The sequence below is a fragment of the Neltuma alba genome, unplaced genomic scaffold (assembly GCF_004799145.2).
Source record: "Neltuma alba isolate B1F8T4 unplaced genomic scaffold, ASM479914v2 tig00003548_pilon, whole genome shotgun sequence".
NCBI classification, from domain to species: domain Eukaryota; kingdom Viridiplantae; phylum Streptophyta; class Magnoliopsida; order Fabales; family Fabaceae; genus Neltuma; species Neltuma alba.
This window is the reverse complement of record NW_021633325.1, coordinates 1-17,900: the sequence shown is the minus strand read 5'-3', so window position 1 is coordinate 17,900 and position 17,900 is coordinate 1. Positions and strand designations below refer to the sequence as shown.

Here is a 17,900-nt window from a genome sequence, read left to right as displayed (position 1 = left end):
CATGGTGCCACGGTGGCAAAACTCAAGGTGGGGAGCAGGGCAAGCAGCCAAGCAAACCCAACCTGAAAGGCGAAAGCGACCCGTAAAACGACCTGAACCAGACACTAGAACAGAGCCTGGGCCCCACCCGAATGGGAAAAACCGGGCGGACGAATAGTAAAAATGGAAATCGAAACCCGCGGAAAATTTATTGGTTCAAAAATCTTTTATTTTTATTATATGTCCCACCAGCCAATTACATCTCAGCATTTGATCGTGCTCCTCCTCGCCACTAGTTTAGATGCCCCCATTCACACGTGTCGCACGTGTGGAACCCACTCCCTCTTAATTGTAAGCCATTCACGTACTTACGCGACGTCACGTGAGCTCGACCCACCACACCACCTTCTTCCTCCTCGTCAATCCTCTCTCTCTCTCTCTCTCTCTCTGTGTCTCGCAGCTTCTGCAAATTTTGTAGCCGTTTCACCGTGAAGGACAGGAGCTTAAAGTTTTTGTTCTCTCTGCATGCTTCTACTTTACCTTTCTTCGCCGCTTTTTCTGACTCCCTCTGTTTCTTCGGCTCAATTTCATGGTGTTTTTGGGCTGCTTTTCTCTGTGATCTTCTGGTGATTTCGGCGATGAGTGGACTAATTCACGGGCTTGTATTTGATTCCGGTTTTGGACTTGAGGATTTCTGTTCTAGTTATGCAAGAAATGTTTGATTGGAACGAAGAAGAGGTGAGCTGAGTTCCAGCTTTTTCTTTTTGTGTTTGTTTTTTTTGCTCTACTTCTTTTCTTGTTCAAGTCAACGACGTCGTTGTTTTAGGTCTCTAAATTTTTGTAGTTGTAATTGAGTTGATAGTTTCTGGTGGTTTGAATGTGAAATGATCGTACGAACTTGGAACTGAGTTGGAAACTTAGCTGGTTCCGCTGGGATGTGTCGGGGAAGTCTTTGACCGTGTTGTGATAAGGGAGATGTTGAATATTTGACGAAGCGGAAACTTCTCTGATGTACCTCATGAAGAGACGTGGAAAGTACATCCATCAAACAATGCTTCAGAAATAGCGTTCCAAATCCAATATTAAAAATATTGCATTGATTCGAGTTGTAAAACGGATTTTAGGCCTTTGGAGTTGGATTTGCAATGGTTTAAATTTATACGAATGAGTCTGATTCGAATGTTGTGGAACTTGTACACTATGGAAATGATACAGTGGAGATGAGATGAAATGGTAGAGAGCCGACATGTGTAGTCACAACTCGCAATTAGAGGTCTTGCAATAGCCTGTCCCCTCAACCCTTACGGATGGAGCTGGGAGTTATTATAATTCTTCGGATCTTTTTCCTGCAAAGATTGACAAACATCAAGACCAAATAATGATATTGATTCATTTCGGGAAGGTTAGCTGTTGGGTGCACTCTGATTCAGAATCATCTTCAATTGCTATGACAAGGAGGCATGGATGAGGGGCGGAGTAATTTTTTTTTTTTAAATCTAGATAAATATTAACATGATATACTTTCTTCATAAAAGTGGATTATCTGTTCTCTTTTTATTTTTTGCTGATGGCAGATCATCTGTTCTTATTTATCTATTTTTAGAGTGGGCAATTAACAGCATGAACAGGAGCTGAACTGATATGCTCATGCCAAAATGTTTTCTTATTCACCTATGAATCTCCCCCCCCCCCCAAGTTTCTTGAGTTTTTGCCGTATGGTCTCACAGGATTCTAAATTTTCTTTTACTTTTGTCTCTATTATAGTCAATTTTGAAATATAAATAAAAAAAAATTGATTCCAAACATGGAATCAGGAAATATCATATGCAGTTCTTGTTTGCCTTTTACTTTCTTTCCCCTGTGTTCTTGGTGAATATTCTACTCCTCTTGAATATGTCTGTTATATTGAAAATTTGATTCAGAATCAGTTGAGTACTTCTGTTTGATTGAAAATTAAATGGAATATCCTTCTTTAGCTTTAAGATGTGATCTTAGCATCAGACCATTGATGCGTACCTGATTATGGACTTGTTTTGAACTTTACTGACATGTAATAGTGACCATATATTCCCAATGTTTTCTTTTTCTTGATGACTTTCACCTCATCAATATTCTATTGTATTCCTAATAAATGATTGTTTTCAGCTTGCCAACATAATATGGGGCGAGGCAGGTGCGAGTGATGATCATATTGTGCCTTATCCAGAGGTAACTGCAGATCTTGGAAACAAGAAAGAATGGAACCAGGAAGCCAGTAGCAATAAGCTCTCAGAGCATAAGAGGCCAGAGGTTAAAATTGATGTTCAGCGCAGAAAGCTAGGAAGCACATCGAAACTTCATAATAGTGGAGGACTACCTGCGTCAGGATATGACACTAACTCATGGGCTGACTTGTCTTTATCCAGTGCAGCTAAGACTGATCAGGGTTCCCTGGGTACCGAAGTATCTAAAACTTTTAGTGAAATTAGACAACTCAATTCATCAAGAGGTGGTAAAATTGCTAATTGCTGGAATTATGCGTATATAGCATGGATTTCTATGCATGTCCATGTGCAGTGTGGATATATGTCTGCCTGTGTGTTTCACATTTGTCTCACCATATTTATATGCAAATGACTAAAAATCCATGAAATGTATTTTTATCTCATTATTACTAATACTAATTATTAACTACGTACATGTTTGACAGAAGAGACCGCTCAACTTGGAAAGGATGTTGGAGTTTTCCAAATTGCAAATGAAGGTAAAGAACAAGGTGACTTTGGTGACTATGGGTGGGGAAACATAGGAAGCTTTGATGACCTCGAGCGAATTTTCAGGTTATGTAAATTTGTTTTATTATTGTATATCTGATATATGCATTGTCTTCATAGCACATTATTATCACAAATTTCTTTGACAAGGGTGTCATTCTTTTTCCAAGTTACCAAAGTCTATTTACCTTCTTCTAGAACGTTTTCCATAAAGAAAAAGGTCTCTTCCCTGCCTTCTTTTTAAGAACTTTAGCAGTCACAAATGTATGCAACTGTTGATACATCACTCCATCTGAATTTGAGTGGCTCCACATAAAATGATATTTTTGTTCAACTTGAAAACAAATGTGTTGTAACCTCGATAATATTTTGAGTGAATGGACTGAAATAGAGAGGCATTTGTGAATACCACTGATTTACAGCTTACCATATTATTGAAGTTACAACAGTGCACAACTGGTCACATTGTCTTGTAACTTCAATACTATTTTGTAAATATCACATGATGGATGACATTGAATAGAAGTACTAAATTCCTCTGAATGATGAATATCATTGATATGTAGCTTATCATATGGCTATCAGTTATATACGAGCGCCCCCCTGGGGGGTAATTTTACAATGGCATCTGTCTGACTCAATATTCTCACAAGTGATATTTTGCAGCAATGACGATTCTATTTTTGGCAATGTAAGTCTTGATAATACTGGTGAACTGTGGTCTTCAAAAGATGTGAGTAACAGCACAGCACCTATATCCTTGGATACTCCCGGTACAGCAGGTGCTTTAAGGAACAGATCTGAGCCTTTGGAAATTAAAGCAGATTACGTTCAATGTAATGACAAATTATTTGCCCTCAGCTATGACAAGATTGGTGGTTCCGCATGCCATGATACACAAAATGTGCATGCTATCACAACTGATGTGACTTACGGTGGAGAGAGAAGCAAGCCTGCTAGAAAGGAGCATCAGGTATGTTAACTCAATTTGAAACACCTGTCTCTATAATATCAAGTTCTTTGCCTGTATATGGGAACTATGAGATTACTTACTTCATTTTTCCCCCCTCCAAAAAATCAGGATATTGTTGGTAGAATCCCTTCTTCAACATCTGGTGTCAAAAATGTAGCAAATGCCAATGAACTTGCTGATAAGGTAACCCCTAGATTATCTTGGAACTATAAAACGATACACTTTATGTTCTGTTATCTAATGGAAGAACTCGATTAATGTTCTAGGGGTATTTTCCTGCCCATTTGTTGTGAGACGACAATAAAAAGAAGCTATTTTATATGGTTGGTGCTTAAAAGAAGCCCACTCTTACTGAAAACGAAGAGTATAAGCACATTGCTTGTCCCTCCATTAAGTGATATACGCTTTTTCACCATCTTCTCAACATTATACATATTTACTCAAGTAGGAGTTCCGATGGTTAGATGACACAGTGAGCTAGGATTACACGGAGTATAAATTGATGTTGTGTCAATTGTTGGCTAAAAAACTTTGAATCTGGATGATTTTTGTCATTAAGAAAAGAAAGTAACTGTGGATCAGCAATTATGATGTTGCACAGATTGTGATAGAGCAACTATCATTTGGAATGGGAAATTGTTAAGAAAATAATGAGGGTTGAAATTAGAAAGAAAAAGACGAGACGATACAAAAGCTGTTACTGACAAACTCAATGATAGTGTTTGATGTGTGCATATATTTTGCCCTTAAATTTGTATTTAAACAATACAATGATGGTATAACAACATAATGATACCTGCCCTTTATCATGGGGGCGCTACAATTGACTTCTTTTTATCTACTACACTACATTCTTGATGTCTCTTAACATGCCCTCAAGCTGAACCTTTGATACAAAGCCACTTTGCACGTGCTATAGCAAAAAGAGACATGATCCCTATAATTGACAGTTGCAATTGTTACTACATCTCATGGGCTGTAAGACAGAGAAGCTGGGGCTGTTGGTAGGGAATGATGGAATATATTGTGGAGTGAGAGGTCAATAACAGGTTTGGCAAGACTCGGGAGTGACTCTAGCCTTTTCAAAGCTAGAGGACTGTTTTCATATTCCTTTACATGTGAGAGAATTCAGTGATGGAGTACTTTTAGGGGCTGCGCAGCAATTTTACAGCTCATAACCACATTTCGTGATTGATTGTTCTTCCAGTTTATAGCCTACTGATAATAGTGTACATCTGAGAATTTCTGTAGAACTAGATTGATAGGGCATCGTACATCATGGGAGAGTGGGCGAATTAGTGGGTCAGCTTGTTAACATACTTTTAGGTGATGTTAATATATTTTTGATTGCAAACAAGCATGATATTTATGTATAAATATCTCAATTAGGATTTGTTTATTTTTCAAATGTTGGTTAGGAATTAGGATCTAGTTGGTTATTTTCTGATTTATTTATCATGTGACATCGATTTTTATGTTATAAAAAAGATGGAGTTTAGCAGGATAGGTAAGGGTAAATTTTGAGTTTCATTGTAATTTGGGAGATTCTTTTTAGGCTTTATTAGTTGTTTAAGTTTCTTGCTTATATGGTAGTAAAGACTTTCCTTCAAGTTTATTAATCTGTGAAGTTAGATTCTGATTTCATATTTTATTAAAGACTTTCCTTCCTTCTTTCTCGCTACCTATCTTGGATCTTATCAAAGATTCTAGGCTCTTGTTCCCTGTTTATAAATTTGGTAATATGTCCTTTCTCTGTGAAGCATTGCTTTCCGGGTCATCTATGTGGCCTTTGATAGTTAAGTCTCGGAGTTTCTCTAATTTATGGCGGGTGATATCAATTCTAGTGTTCCATGCGAGACTAGTTTTGATGAGGTCATTGTTGCACATCTACCACCGTAATCTACTCATCCATGGTCTCACACTCCAAGGGAAGTGTATTCAACCCACTCCCCCATATTAGTGGAAAGCAACTGTAAAGCAAAACCAATGCAACACAGACCTTGTTCAGGAGCTTGACGGTTATTTGAAAGGCCAGTTTCATGTGTGAGCACTAGCTTATTGCTGACTTGTGTCCCCCAGTCAACCCAGGTACAACTGAGTTCTGCAACCTTAGTGTAAGCTTCAGGTATATAGCTTTGTGAATTTTATGGCAAAGCTAAGGAGACATTGCTCGCGCTTAGGAGAAACGAGTGACAGAAGCCCAAACATATGTTTGGCTAGTCACTAGTTTGAAGCTTGCACGGTCCTTGCACCGACAAAATCCAAGACCCAGAGTTGTTCGAAATGGAGCTTGCAGAGGTCAATATATTTTAGACTGACAGAGACTCGTTTAAGATAACCATGAACAGAGTAGCTATGAGGCTCTTCCTATAAGCCATTGACAGTTTTCAAAGCACCTTTAAAAATTCTAGCTTTTCTTTCCAACAAATACCCAAAATCGCAATTCCTTGAGTTCTTCATACTGTTTCCCCTAGCTGGCTCCGTTGACTTTCTCCTGTCTGGTCTATTTGGATTTCACATCAAAATACAAATAACATGGAATAATTGTACCAGTGTGCTAGGATCCAAATTGGGCAGAGAAAAATAAGGAAGAAAAATCTATGTTAAACTATGAGATTACTTATCAGTGGCAAAATTTCCAATACACAGCTCCTCGGATATCCCCTCCTTATGAGTCATTAGTTCACACGGAGAGTCATGATTTCAACTTCTTTGAATGTTAAACCAAACTAGAATACTTCAATTCAGTAATAGAATACAAACTTGCAATAAAAGGTATAGTTAAACAAAAGCATTACTCCAGTTGCGGGATATTTTTATTCTCTTTTTTATTTTCTTTTATTTTGTGTGCCTGTGGAAGCTTGGTTTAGGGTTCAAGTATGATGATTCCAAATACCCAGAACCATGTTGAGTAAATGGGGAAGATTAAAGTTAGAGATAGATGGAAGGGATTAATTAAAATAAGTCAAACTAACTTATCTAAAGGCTCAGTTGCAAAATTGACAAAAAGGTAACTTGCTAACTTTTATTTATATTCCAAGACTATGATCACACAAGACGCATTTCCCTTACTTTCAGTGCGTTACAGTTGCAAGTAACTTTTTGTTAATTCATGGCTCCTTGGTGAGTGAACCACAAGCAGCATATTGGTTCTTTTTAGCTTTCGCCCAGTTGTGGGAAAATAACCTTTAATTCTATAAATTATAGCACAGTCGCATTGAATGATTGATATGGGATGACTGAAAGTTTAGGCATTTATTTGTTCAAACTCTTTCTCAAGGCACACAAACTGAAATAGAACTAGTTAGACCAAAACAAGGAAAGATGTATTACAAGGATATTAGGCCACAGAAAGCAACCTGGGGCAAAATGGAGAACAAATTAAGCGGCTTCAGAACAAGTTATAGCTGCCATTAATGGAACCAAAATTAAAAAATACTGGTATTTGTGTCTGTTAGTAAATAATTTTGTGCAACAGGTCTGATCAACATATCTATATCAACTTATTTAACTTGTTTTGTATTATATTTATTCAGGAATGTGGGCAAAATAATCTGCTGAAAGTTCAGAAAAAACCACAGGGAAAACAAGAGGCTAGAAGATTGCAGAATTCCTATGGTAGTTGGTCTCCTTCAACAAACCTGTCAAAACAATTTGAGAATCAACCAACACCTTCTGCCATACAATCTTCTCACCCTTCGGTTCCTGGAAAACAGAAGCAGATCCAAGGAGCTGAGGCCTTTTATCAGAACATCATGAATCCATATCTAGTATCTGCTGTGTATGGAAACCCAGCCAATGCATATCCAGCTATCCCAATGCTATCTCAGACTCAGGCAGATCTTGGGCATCAACCTCTACTTTCTGGATATGAAGTTTCTAGTAATTTAGTGAATCCTGTGAAGAAGACTGGGGACTCAGTCAAAAGTCTGACCATGACTCCTCAGGAAAAAATTGAAAAATTGAGGAGGCGGCAACAAATGCAGGCAATGCTTGCAATTCAGAAACAGCAGCAGCAATTGGGCAATCAAGTTCCTAGCACTAATAAATTTATTGGTCAAACATATCTTCAAGAAATGCAAAATCGTTCCTCAGATGGGACTGATCCTGAAGTTGAAGATCAAAGCACTTTTCCTGCCCTGGATCCACCTATTGAACAAGATGACTCCCATACAGTCTCTGGAGCTATTGATGATTGTTTTGTTGAAGAAACAATACTGTACAAGCTTCAGGACATTATATCAAAGGTATGGCTGAGTTGTTAGTGGTGAACACTTTATATTATGATTATTTCCTTGGATGCTAATTTGGACAAGGCTACAATCCCGAGGCATGCTTTTATCTACAGTTGGACATCAAAATAAGACTCTGCTTCAGAGATAGCTTGTTCCGCTTGGCACAAAGTGCAATGGATAGGAATCCTGCTAGTGATAGTAGCGGTGCGAACAAAAATAGCAGGGAAGAACATGACGCACTTCAAAGAGAAGAAGTCAATTGCCAATACAGGTTAGGAAAGATTTTATAATACAATGCTTCCTTAGTTTCCATGGCTTGCTGAAATTTCATTTACTATATTATTTTATATCATTTACAAGTGAAGCGGAAATGGTGAAGAAAATATTTTTGCTACCTGCGACTCCCATCACTTCATGAGAAATATCCTGTGCTCATGGAGAAGTTCAGTATATTTCTTCATCTCTGATGCACAACTTGAGAAACAGATAGTCGTGGAGTCATGTTATGGTGAGGGTGGCAACTTCGTGCCCTCTCAGTTTTCCCTTTTTCTTTGAGATGGTACATATATGGTATAAGTAGAGCTGCGCCAACTTGATTTTACTTTTACCTCATTGAGCCCATGGCACTTGAGTTACTATATATTTTTTTGGTAATATTTTTCTTTATTTTACCAAAACAAAGCTCTAAAAGAATATTTCAGGCTTTTAAGAACTAGTCATGGATGCATGGCTGTTTTCTGCATGCCAAAACTGTATTTGCTATTCATGGACAGCCACTGGACACTATGTTAACAATTACCTAAATAATAATTCATTTTTTAGAACAGGTGTTCTGCTGAGCGGCAGTCAACAGGTTAATCATGTAATCATGTTTTCCAACTGAATGGCTATTCATAACTTCAATTCAAAGATGAAAGTAAAGTCTCCACTATATTTGCTGATTTTGCTTGAACGATGATCAATTTAACTTTTTGGTTATGGTTTAATGTTCCTGTATGAACCAAATCGGGATCACAGGTATGCCAAGACGCCCCATGCTGAAACAGAGACAAACCCCATTGATCGAACTGTGGCTCATCTGCTCTTTCATAGGCCTCTGGAGTTAAATGGAAATTATGCTGATAAACTTGACTCACCTATCTCTGCTAGGACGCAAAATAAAAGCCTTGCTGCCAACCAGCCAAATTTGACTGTGAAGTGCTTGCCAGATGAAAATATGAAAAGTAACAAACAATTTTCTGACCAAGGGCTTAAGAATTCTTGTTCATTGATTGAGGCACATTCCCAACCAATAGATCAATTTCGAACCAGTCCTTGCATAGACACTTCAGAGAATGCTTCTAACAATGGGCCGGCAGATGTTGGAGCTCAGGAGATTGAAACGTCTCAATGAAGAGAAAAGTTATCTAGAAATCTGAGGGGTAATTCTTTCCATTATTGCTTCCATGTTTATTGCCATTGTCTCTACATAGAATATGTATGGCTTTACTTGTAACGCAACTATTTTCTTTCATTGTCAGCTGTCTGGATTCTAGTCGAGCCCAAGTGCTTAGGCCTATCTTCACAGATTCCCGAGCATCAGCTGCGTAATTTGTGTACTCTTAGGGCTTATATAATACTTCAACCATAAAGCATGACTATTAGTGTGGACCTCCCAGTGCCTAAACACACTAAAGGTGTTGAGCGCTGAGAAGTTGTTTCTGTCAGAACTAGCTAGATATGTGTATGGAGTACCAAAACCACCCAAATCTCATGTTATGGCTGGCATATTATGGGAGTTTTAATTATGAATATTTGGCAGACAGTTGCCTCTCATCATTGAATCAATATCTATTTGTCAATAGTTGAGATTGAGTCTCCTTGTTAGCCTGTAGATTTTGGTTTCTACAAAAATCACGCACAGGAGGGGTACAGGAAGCCATACTTCATATAAATTCAAGTTCTCTAGCTGACTTGTTTTCTGCGTATGAGCCGATTTTATTCCCTTTGCACCTCAATTCTCAATGATTAATTTTCTGCGCAAATATATATTTTTCATTAGTTGGAGGCTAAAAAGCTTATGAGGGGATCGAAGCTTGAATGGTGAATTGATTCTCTACATTTAGAGAACTTGGTGCAGGAAAAAAGGTTAGATAGAGAAAAAGAAAAGAGGATAAACATATTTTGTCTTTTTCTATAAATGTAGGGGATCCACTAATAAGTTCTTGTGTTGCATTCAAATAATTGCAACAGCTGTGTTGCCTAATTTTGAGTCAGATGTTTGTATCTTTGTGGATTAACCACTGCCCGAGTTCTTGATAGCATGTGTGCTAGGAATCGTCTGTTGATCAGGTTTTATCTTAACCATGACAAGTTGTAGTTACCGACTTAGTGTTGTATTTTGTCTTATTTGATTCCCGGTTTTTGTTACTACTAATTTTATTATTATTATTAGTAAACCAAGCACTTCTTTTTTAATAATATTAATTCGTTCTTTTAAAAGTAATAAAAGGGATGTGCATGTTGTGCACTTGTATAATTTGGGAGCATGTCTAACAATACAGGAAACATTTGCCTTTAGGGTTAAAAGAGATTTTTTTGGAGTAATGTCGCTCCTTAAGTATCAAAACTATTGTTATATTGTCTATTGACTAGTGAATACTAATGTTGACTATTAACCTAAGATTAATTCTATGCTACCTCTTGTTTTTAATATAAGAGTTTGCTTAATTTTTATTTTGGTTCTAAATATAAGAATCCAATCTATTTTTTCTCTTATATTTATTCAATTATTTTTAAAATAGTTTTTGTAATAATAGCAGTTCTAGCCAATATACTTGATTAGCAATGATATTAAGAAAAATAACACATTTAATATAAATAACTAACTTAACTAGTTTTCTTAATCTATTTAAATTAATTAACTAACTCTTATATTAAGTACCAGAAGTAGTATTAAAGAGCATTTTTGCCCCTATAATATTTATGGAACAGGTATTAGTGCTTTAATGATACAGAGCAATCGGTGCCCTTATTATTATTTTTTCCAATTGAAACGTGTGTCATTGTGTTTAAGTTGTGGTGCATGCATTTATAAATATTGATAATGATGATTGGAGACTTTTTCATGACTCATTTAGAGTGTGCGCAATTAATTAATTAATTTAATTTCTTAAAGTCCTCAAGCTCCTTAGTTAATTGGAATTCTACTTCTTCTTAAAAACGGTTAAAATTAATTTCCTTTTTTTGGTTCAAAGTTTAAATTAAGAAAAAAAATTCTAAAACAATACCTCTAAAATTTTAAAATCCAAACTTCACAAAACTCTCTCTCTACACTTCATAAAAGGGAGAATTACAATAAAGATCTAAGAAATAAAAATAATTACTAAAAAGTCTGAATAACAATCTAAGTAGTTTGTAATGACAAGTTTTAAAGTAGAAAATGATAATTATAAGACTTATTTGTAATTATTTTCTTTTCTTAAGATTTTATTGTAATTTTGCTATCATAAAATTATCTGTTAACGTAAGGTGAGAGAAGAGATATATCCATGCTATATATACATATATTTACTATTTATAAATTTGTTGTTTATCAATAGTTTTATGTACAACATTGCATTTCGTACCATGCCTCGCAGTTCCCTCTCAAATATTTTTATTAAGAAAAAATTAAAAGAAAGGAAATAGAGTATTGAGTGTTGAGTATCAAGAACCTAGGGGGTGTTTGGGCACAAGATAAACTCTTCCACATATTTACTTCGTCTACCGTAAAAGCATTTTAAAACTATGTTTTGATTACATCCAAACACCTTACTAATGAGCAAATCAATCCAAATCTTTTTTGAAAAATAACATAATTGATGTGTGCCATACAATCTTAATTCACTAAAAAAGTGAATTGTCAGGAATAATTGACACCAATATCTTTTTTAAGGTTGGTAAAAAAAAATCTTTTCTAAGTTTGATATTGTTGATTGGAATTTTTAAGATATATGAAGTGTTTGGGTAACTAAAAAAATACTTTTAAAAAGTACTTTTTGACAAATCGAGTTAAACTTCTCTACATATTCATTTTGTATACTGTAAAATTACTTTTAAAATTATGATTTCATATTTATCCAAACACTTTGATAGTAATAATGAGCATCTTAGTGACAAGAGGAATTATACACAAACAGACTCTTGAAAATTATAAATAACTCTTTTATAAAAAAATTAAGTTTTTAAAATTAAAATTATTATAAATTTATATTTCTTCTTATTCTTATTATAAGTTTTAAATGATAAATTCACAGATAACGAGTAATTAGTTAAAAACAATAAATAGATTAATATGATCTTATCATAAATGGAAAAAAAAAAGATAATTTGTTGAAAGATGTGATACAAAATAGCATGGCAAATGAGAAAGAATAAATAATTCAAAAAAAATTTTAAAGAAAATTTATTAAATGATAAGACAAAGCCAAATTAAAATTTACAAAATAGACTAGTAAGCGTTTGATATCCTCAAAATAATTTAAAAAATATTTTTACATAAGTCAATGCAAAAAATTTTTTATATATTTTATTTTGAAGTTTGTAAAATTATTTTTATAAAGCTACTCTAAATACCTCATGCTTTTTTTCTTAAATTTGAAACTTATGAATAGTAGACAGAAAAGCAGTGTTTTTTTCTTTTTGGCTGGCAGGAAAAAAGCAGTTTTTTTTTTTGGCCAGTAATGAAAACCAGTTTTTAAGATATGACAATTGTGTTGAGCGTTTGTTGTCGGTTGGTCGTAATGCCGATCAAGTAAAATTTTGGGATAGGGCTGACGAGGAGGTCGAACCAAGCGCGGGTCCGATTGAGGGAAGTAGGTGGGCAATGGAGTTGGATCCGGATGTGGTTCAGATGAAACCGAGCATCGCTGAAGAAGATAAGGGAAGGTGGAAGCGAAGTTTGAGGAGAAGAATCTCATCTTCTTCATCCTCAGTTGCTCACATCAATAATCTCGACGATGGTTGTCTTATGCACATCTTCAGCTTCCTCTCCCCTATTCCTGGTAAACCCTATTTCCTTTCTTCCGTGTTGGTTTTGTCATATCTGATTCCTTTCGTTTGATTTTGCAAGACCTCAGTTTTTGTTTTGCTTCAAGTTGAATTCTTTCTGCCGAATTTGATGCTATGGTGTCCTGTTGGATGTTTCTTCAGCTTCTTCTTGTTAATTTGGACCATGAAGTTGGATTAGGGTGTGGAATTGGTGCCATTTCGGTCACTTTGATGTTATTGAGTCTGTAGTTCTCTTTGCCATTACCTGTTTGGTTTAATTGAAGAAGGCTCAATTTAGGATTTTGTCAAAATTAAAAATTTCGTTCATTCGGATTTTTGTTTGTTTTGTTTTTGGGGTTGTTGTGATTGTGTGTGCTATGCTGTTAGATGTTTCTTCGGGTTGTTATTGTTAATTTGGAGTATGAAGTAGGGTTAGGGTATGGAAAATTAGTGTCATTTCTGTCACGAAGCTGCTATTGAGTTTGCAGATCGCTATAACACCGCCCTCGTTTGCCACAGATGGAATTACTTGGCATGTCATCCTCGCCTGTGGCTTCGAGTAGATCGATCGGCCAAAGACTTATCGGAACCTGGTGTTTTCCCCAGCATTGAAACTGCTGTTTCCGCAGCTAGGTTTGTCATCATTGCCTTGTTTATGGGATTTTTCTCGTCTCATAGATTATGATCGTTGTTTTGTTTTGTTTCAGACCAGGTGATACCATTCTAGTTGCAGCTGGAGGGAGCCACCGGGTCTCTAATATTCAGATAAAGAAACCGATCTGCCTAGTAAGCCCTCTCACACTTTTCTTAGTCCTAGGTGAAAGAATAAAAAACATTTGTGTAGTTTCTAGCTGAAGTAGGTGAAAAGGGATACACACACACACACAATGTGTGTGTGATTACATCTGATATCAAATTCTAAATGGCAATTGCTACAACTATATCAACTCTGGCCGTGAGACTACATCTTTTTCGTGTGCTCATTTCATTCTCTGCCCAACACCGGAGGAATTCTCTGTTAATTAAAATTGGTGCTTTGACCGTCATCGCTAATCTAGTCCATGGGAAAAGAATTTTCATGTAAAGAAATGTTCCCACATTTTCCATTTTTAATCTCCTCTTTCTTTATTCAGATTGGTGCAGGTGAACTTCCGGATGACACAATGCTCATTTGTTCTCGAGGCTCAGACAGGTTTGCAGAACTTCTGTCTACATTTTTTACCTTGGTTGCTGAGCTTATTAAGTGGTAATTCAGACCCACCTCCATGCTGCTGGGTTCAATGGATAATATTCGTGGCTAGACATAATACTTTTTGAGCTACATGCCCTGAACGAGATTCACAATAATGCAAATACCATTTGCCGCATCCGAAAATCGATCTTTGTTGTTTCAACCATAATCCAGCAGCATGGACAGGTCTTCAAGTCACCACTGTATTCTTCTGCAACATGTGGTATCTGCTCTTAATTTTGTGTGGGCAGTGCATTGGAGCTCCTTTCCACGTGCAAACTAGCGAATCTAACGGTAAAGGCAGAGCTTGGTTGTTGCTTGCTCCATAGAAGGGGAAGGCTGACTATAGATGGATGCATACTTCAGTGTGAATCTGATCCTCTGGATTACCTCTCATGTCCCATTGTGAGTACAGCCAGTAGCCGTGAGGTGATTCCTTCATCCATGAAGAACAATGATGATGGTGTTTTTGTTTCTCAAACCCGGATTGAGGGAGGTGCCAAAGCTGTTCTGACAAGTGGCGATCTCGTGCTGCAACGAGTCAGGGTAATTTATGCTCGAACTTCTCTACTTTTCTGGTTTGATGTACAACACACATGATCAGCTTTTGTACCATCATTTGACTTTGTTTATTTTGTTCTATTAGGCAGTTATCTGTAATTTATGACATTTAGGATTCTTTCAGTGGCCTTTGCTTTCTTTTCAAGTTAAAGTATCTGTCAAGCAGAAGGAATGACGCAATGCAAGATGTTTACTTTAGAGAATCTTAAACGTCACTTCTGCTGTAGTTGCATATAATTTCCATCTGCCTTTTTTTTTTTGGGACTGGACATCTGCCATTTTTATTTTCAATGGAATTCTCGGGCAGTAATTTTCTTCTTGTATTATTGGATTTTTTTGTTCAATAGATGAATCTAAAATAAATATTGGAAGATGCCATATTTGAAGTTTACATGTCGAATTTGGTTTTCACATAAAAATTTAACAATTTGTCAGATCACATTTTTCATTAGTTTGATTTACTTTTATCGATATTGAGATACTCTTCATATGTGGGTGTGTGTGTATAAAACAAGAGAGTCAACAGAGAAGGATAGGAACAAAATAAATAGACCATATAACGCATTTGAAAAATAAATAAATAAATAAATAAATAATAATGCTGAGAGCATGTAAAATACAAATCTGCCACCTTTTGTGATCCTGTCTACCCCTCTCCCGAAAAACACAAATAAGTGACGTCTATAAAATTTAATTAAATATGAATCAATCATCATTATATAACTTTTGTAGGAAATTAATGACAAATAATAATAAAACATGATGCGATCAGTATTCTACTCTAACATCATGCGATCAGTGGTGGTAGTTATGAAAACTTGAAAACCATGCACCATCGAGAACATGAGCATGAAAACACAAGGGTCTCACATTAAATTAGTCCAGAAGTATTATTGCACACCATATTTCACCCAAGAGCTTTCTTCCTCTAGGGTTTGTAGTGAAATTAGACATGTCACAGAAACAAAGATTAGACTCATCCAATTAAACGTTTGAAGTGAGGCCTCAAGTGCACTTGGCCAAATATGCATTCCATCCTTGAAGACGGTACTCACGAGCCGTTTCAGCCGGGTTAGCTGCTTTGATGATGCCACGTCCCACTATTATGACGTCACTTCCTCTGTCATGGATCACCTGCAATGCCAAAATTAGCAATATTATTAATTACCAAAATTACAGGTTTTTTTTTTTTTTTTTAATGTTCAAAGCTAAGAGAAAAAACCAATAAGTAATTTTTCGTCACTTCAATAATACACTATTGTGATACATGATATAGGTATTAGCCTCAACTATTCTATCAATTTTGTTTATTCTGATCAATCTTCCAGTACGATGTTAGCCAAGAGGCAGCTGGTCCCCTATGGTCTAGACATCTTAGGTGTTGATCTTGGTGTCTTGTTTTGTACAATGAAATCAAAGCTGACTGGTGTAATCCAAGAGATCCGAGTATGTTAAAATCATATCCTTTAGGTGGCGTTTCATACCCCCCCCAAAACACCATGCACATCTAACTCATTCCTTTTAGCTTTATTAACTTCCGCAAAATAGCGTTTATATCCTTTCACTTGCATTTTTCATTTGACATATCAAATATTGGCATTTTAATATCATAAAGATCTATTAGAGACTGAAACTAGATCCACCACACCTTCCATTTTCTTTCTCATAATCCCAACAGAATTCTTTTCTATCCTAAGCAGGTAAAACTAAGTAACTCCGACAAGGTCAATTTCTACAAATGTTCAACTTTCTGATACATGTAGATAAGGAAAAAATTTGGCTGATGAATGTCAATATTCAATAACTCACAGAATATGGTGTGTTATATTGTTGCCCCAAAGCATCACCACCAGTCACCATTTGGACGCCAGGAGTTGCCTGAATGAAAGAAGGATTTAGGGGTGCCCCTGGCCATGATGCTGGATTGACTGAGATGAAGCCAATAACAAAATCAGAATGATCCTCGGCAATTTTCACTGCAGCAGCAGTATAATCTCCCTTGGCAAGGTTACCAGCAGAACTCATTTCAGCAAGAAGCAAGAGACCCTACCACGAGGCAAACCCTGAGTACAATTCAAGTCATATGAATCTATCAATTGAGGTCATGCTGCATTCAAAATGAATAATATCTGACATTACAGACCTTCAATTTCAATCCATCCACAATTCCAGGACCAGAGATAATGTGGGCATTTATTATATCAGCCCAATCCAATATATGGAAGATCCCTCTTCAAACAACAGAACGAAAAAAATGTCATATCAAAGTACAAAAAAAAAAGTGGGGAAAAAAAAAAAAGAAAAAAAAAAAAGGAACTTGTCTCAACCAAAAGAGCAGTTTGAGGGAACTTCCGGGGGAAAAAATCCAAAACAGAAGAGCAAGGTCTTACCCTTCATACTGCATTGTTACTGTATTACCAATGTCAGCAAATTTCCGATCCTCAAAGATAAAGAAGTTATTTTCTGCAATCTTCAATAGAATGAGCCACATATCAGAAAAAGCGAGGCCAGAAAATTATGTAATTCACACAAACTTATCACATTCTCAAAATCAACATTTTATTTTAATAGATGTTAACTAATATTAAAGTATACAAAAGTCAATAAACCTAGGACGGAAAAGCTTGTTTTGCAATCTTGAGTGGCAAGGCAAAATAGATATACAGAAAAAAAAGGGGGCATTTCATTAGAATTATACCAAGCGAAGCTTAGAGCCAAATCAGGAGTAAAATCTGGCAATATGTCCACGTGAGTTTTCAGCAGGCATATCTCAGGGCCAACCTGTCAAGGAAAATCAAATTCGTTGAAATAAAATAATTTACTCATGCAATAGTTCAACCCATAACCCAGTTGGCAAAAGGGGAAAAAATCCCACTAACAAACTTACTTCATTTTTAACCATTTTCCAGATAGCACTTGTGCTTTTAAAACACACCCCCCCCCCCCCCCAAAAAAAAAAAAGTAAGATTGGGGTGCAAATTATACCAAAAAACCGACGTTCTCACCTTTTCAGCAATTTCAAGCAATTCTGCCGCAGTTCCAACATCTGCTGCCAAACATAGATTGCTCTCCTTTTTAGCCATTATATCAAAAACGTCTCTTTCCTGTTGGATTCTTTGACAGCTTCGTCCTCTCCTCAAATGACAAGGCTTTGGCCT

General features: G+C 36.2%; 3 protein-coding genes across 8 annotated transcripts; 2 read left to right on the top strand and 1 right to left on the bottom strand.

The window, feature by feature from the left end:
- The first annotated feature begins 388 nt into the window (after positions 1-388).
- LOC114741833 (protein LNK2-like) lies at positions 389-9,828 on the top strand. Of its 4 annotated transcripts, none has more exons than XM_028930096.1 (9): positions 393-717; positions 2,125-2,413; positions 2,669-2,798; positions 3,399-3,705; positions 3,814-3,888; positions 7,242-7,952; positions 8,054-8,211; positions 8,958-9,361; positions 9,461-9,828. In XM_028930096.1, the coding sequence occupies exons 1-8, from the start codon at positions 685-687 to the stop codon at positions 9,331-9,333; spliced, it is 2,079 nt and encodes a 692-aa protein (XP_028785929.1). In that variant the 5' UTR covers positions 393-684; the 3' UTR covers positions 9,334-9,361; positions 9,461-9,828. The 4 variants fall into 4 exon arrangements, with proteins under 4 accessions (XP_028785930.1, XP_028785929.1, XP_028785927.1 ...); XM_028930094.1 differs by having other exon boundaries at positions 2,125-2,470; XM_028930095.1 differs by having other exon boundaries at positions 394-717; positions 2,125-2,467.
- Positions 9,829-12,712: 2,884 nt separating this feature from the next.
- On the top strand, positions 12,713-14,952 carry LOC114741827 (F-box protein SKIP5). Of its 3 annotated transcripts, none has more exons than XM_028930088.1 (6): positions 12,713-12,964; positions 13,439-13,583; positions 13,658-13,736; positions 14,084-14,142; positions 14,433-14,727; positions 14,832-14,952. In XM_028930088.1, the coding sequence occupies exons 1-6, from the start codon at positions 12,787-12,789 to the stop codon at positions 14,853-14,855; spliced, it is 780 nt and encodes a 259-aa protein (XP_028785921.1). In that variant the 5' UTR covers positions 12,713-12,786; the 3' UTR covers positions 14,856-14,952. The 3 variants fall into 3 exon arrangements, with proteins under 3 accessions (XP_028785921.1, XP_028785922.1, XP_028785920.1); XM_028930089.1 differs by having other exon boundaries at positions 14,828-14,952; XM_028930087.1 differs by lacking the exon at positions 14,832-14,952 and having other exon boundaries at positions 14,433-14,814.
- A 634-nt stretch (positions 14,953-15,586) lies between these two features.
- LOC114741828 (uridine 5'-monophosphate synthase-like) lies at positions 15,587-17,895 on the bottom strand (the record flags this gene model as incomplete). The annotated part of the gene is given in 9 exon segments (XM_028930090.1): positions 15,587-15,876; positions 16,552-16,790; positions 16,793-16,805; positions 16,886-16,973; positions 17,133-17,212; positions 17,441-17,463; positions 17,466-17,523; positions 17,748-17,837; positions 17,839-17,895. Coding segments are annotated over 9 exon segments (777 nt in total), but the record flags the coding sequence as incomplete, so codon positions are not given.
- Positions 17,896-17,900: the final 5 nt, after the last annotated feature.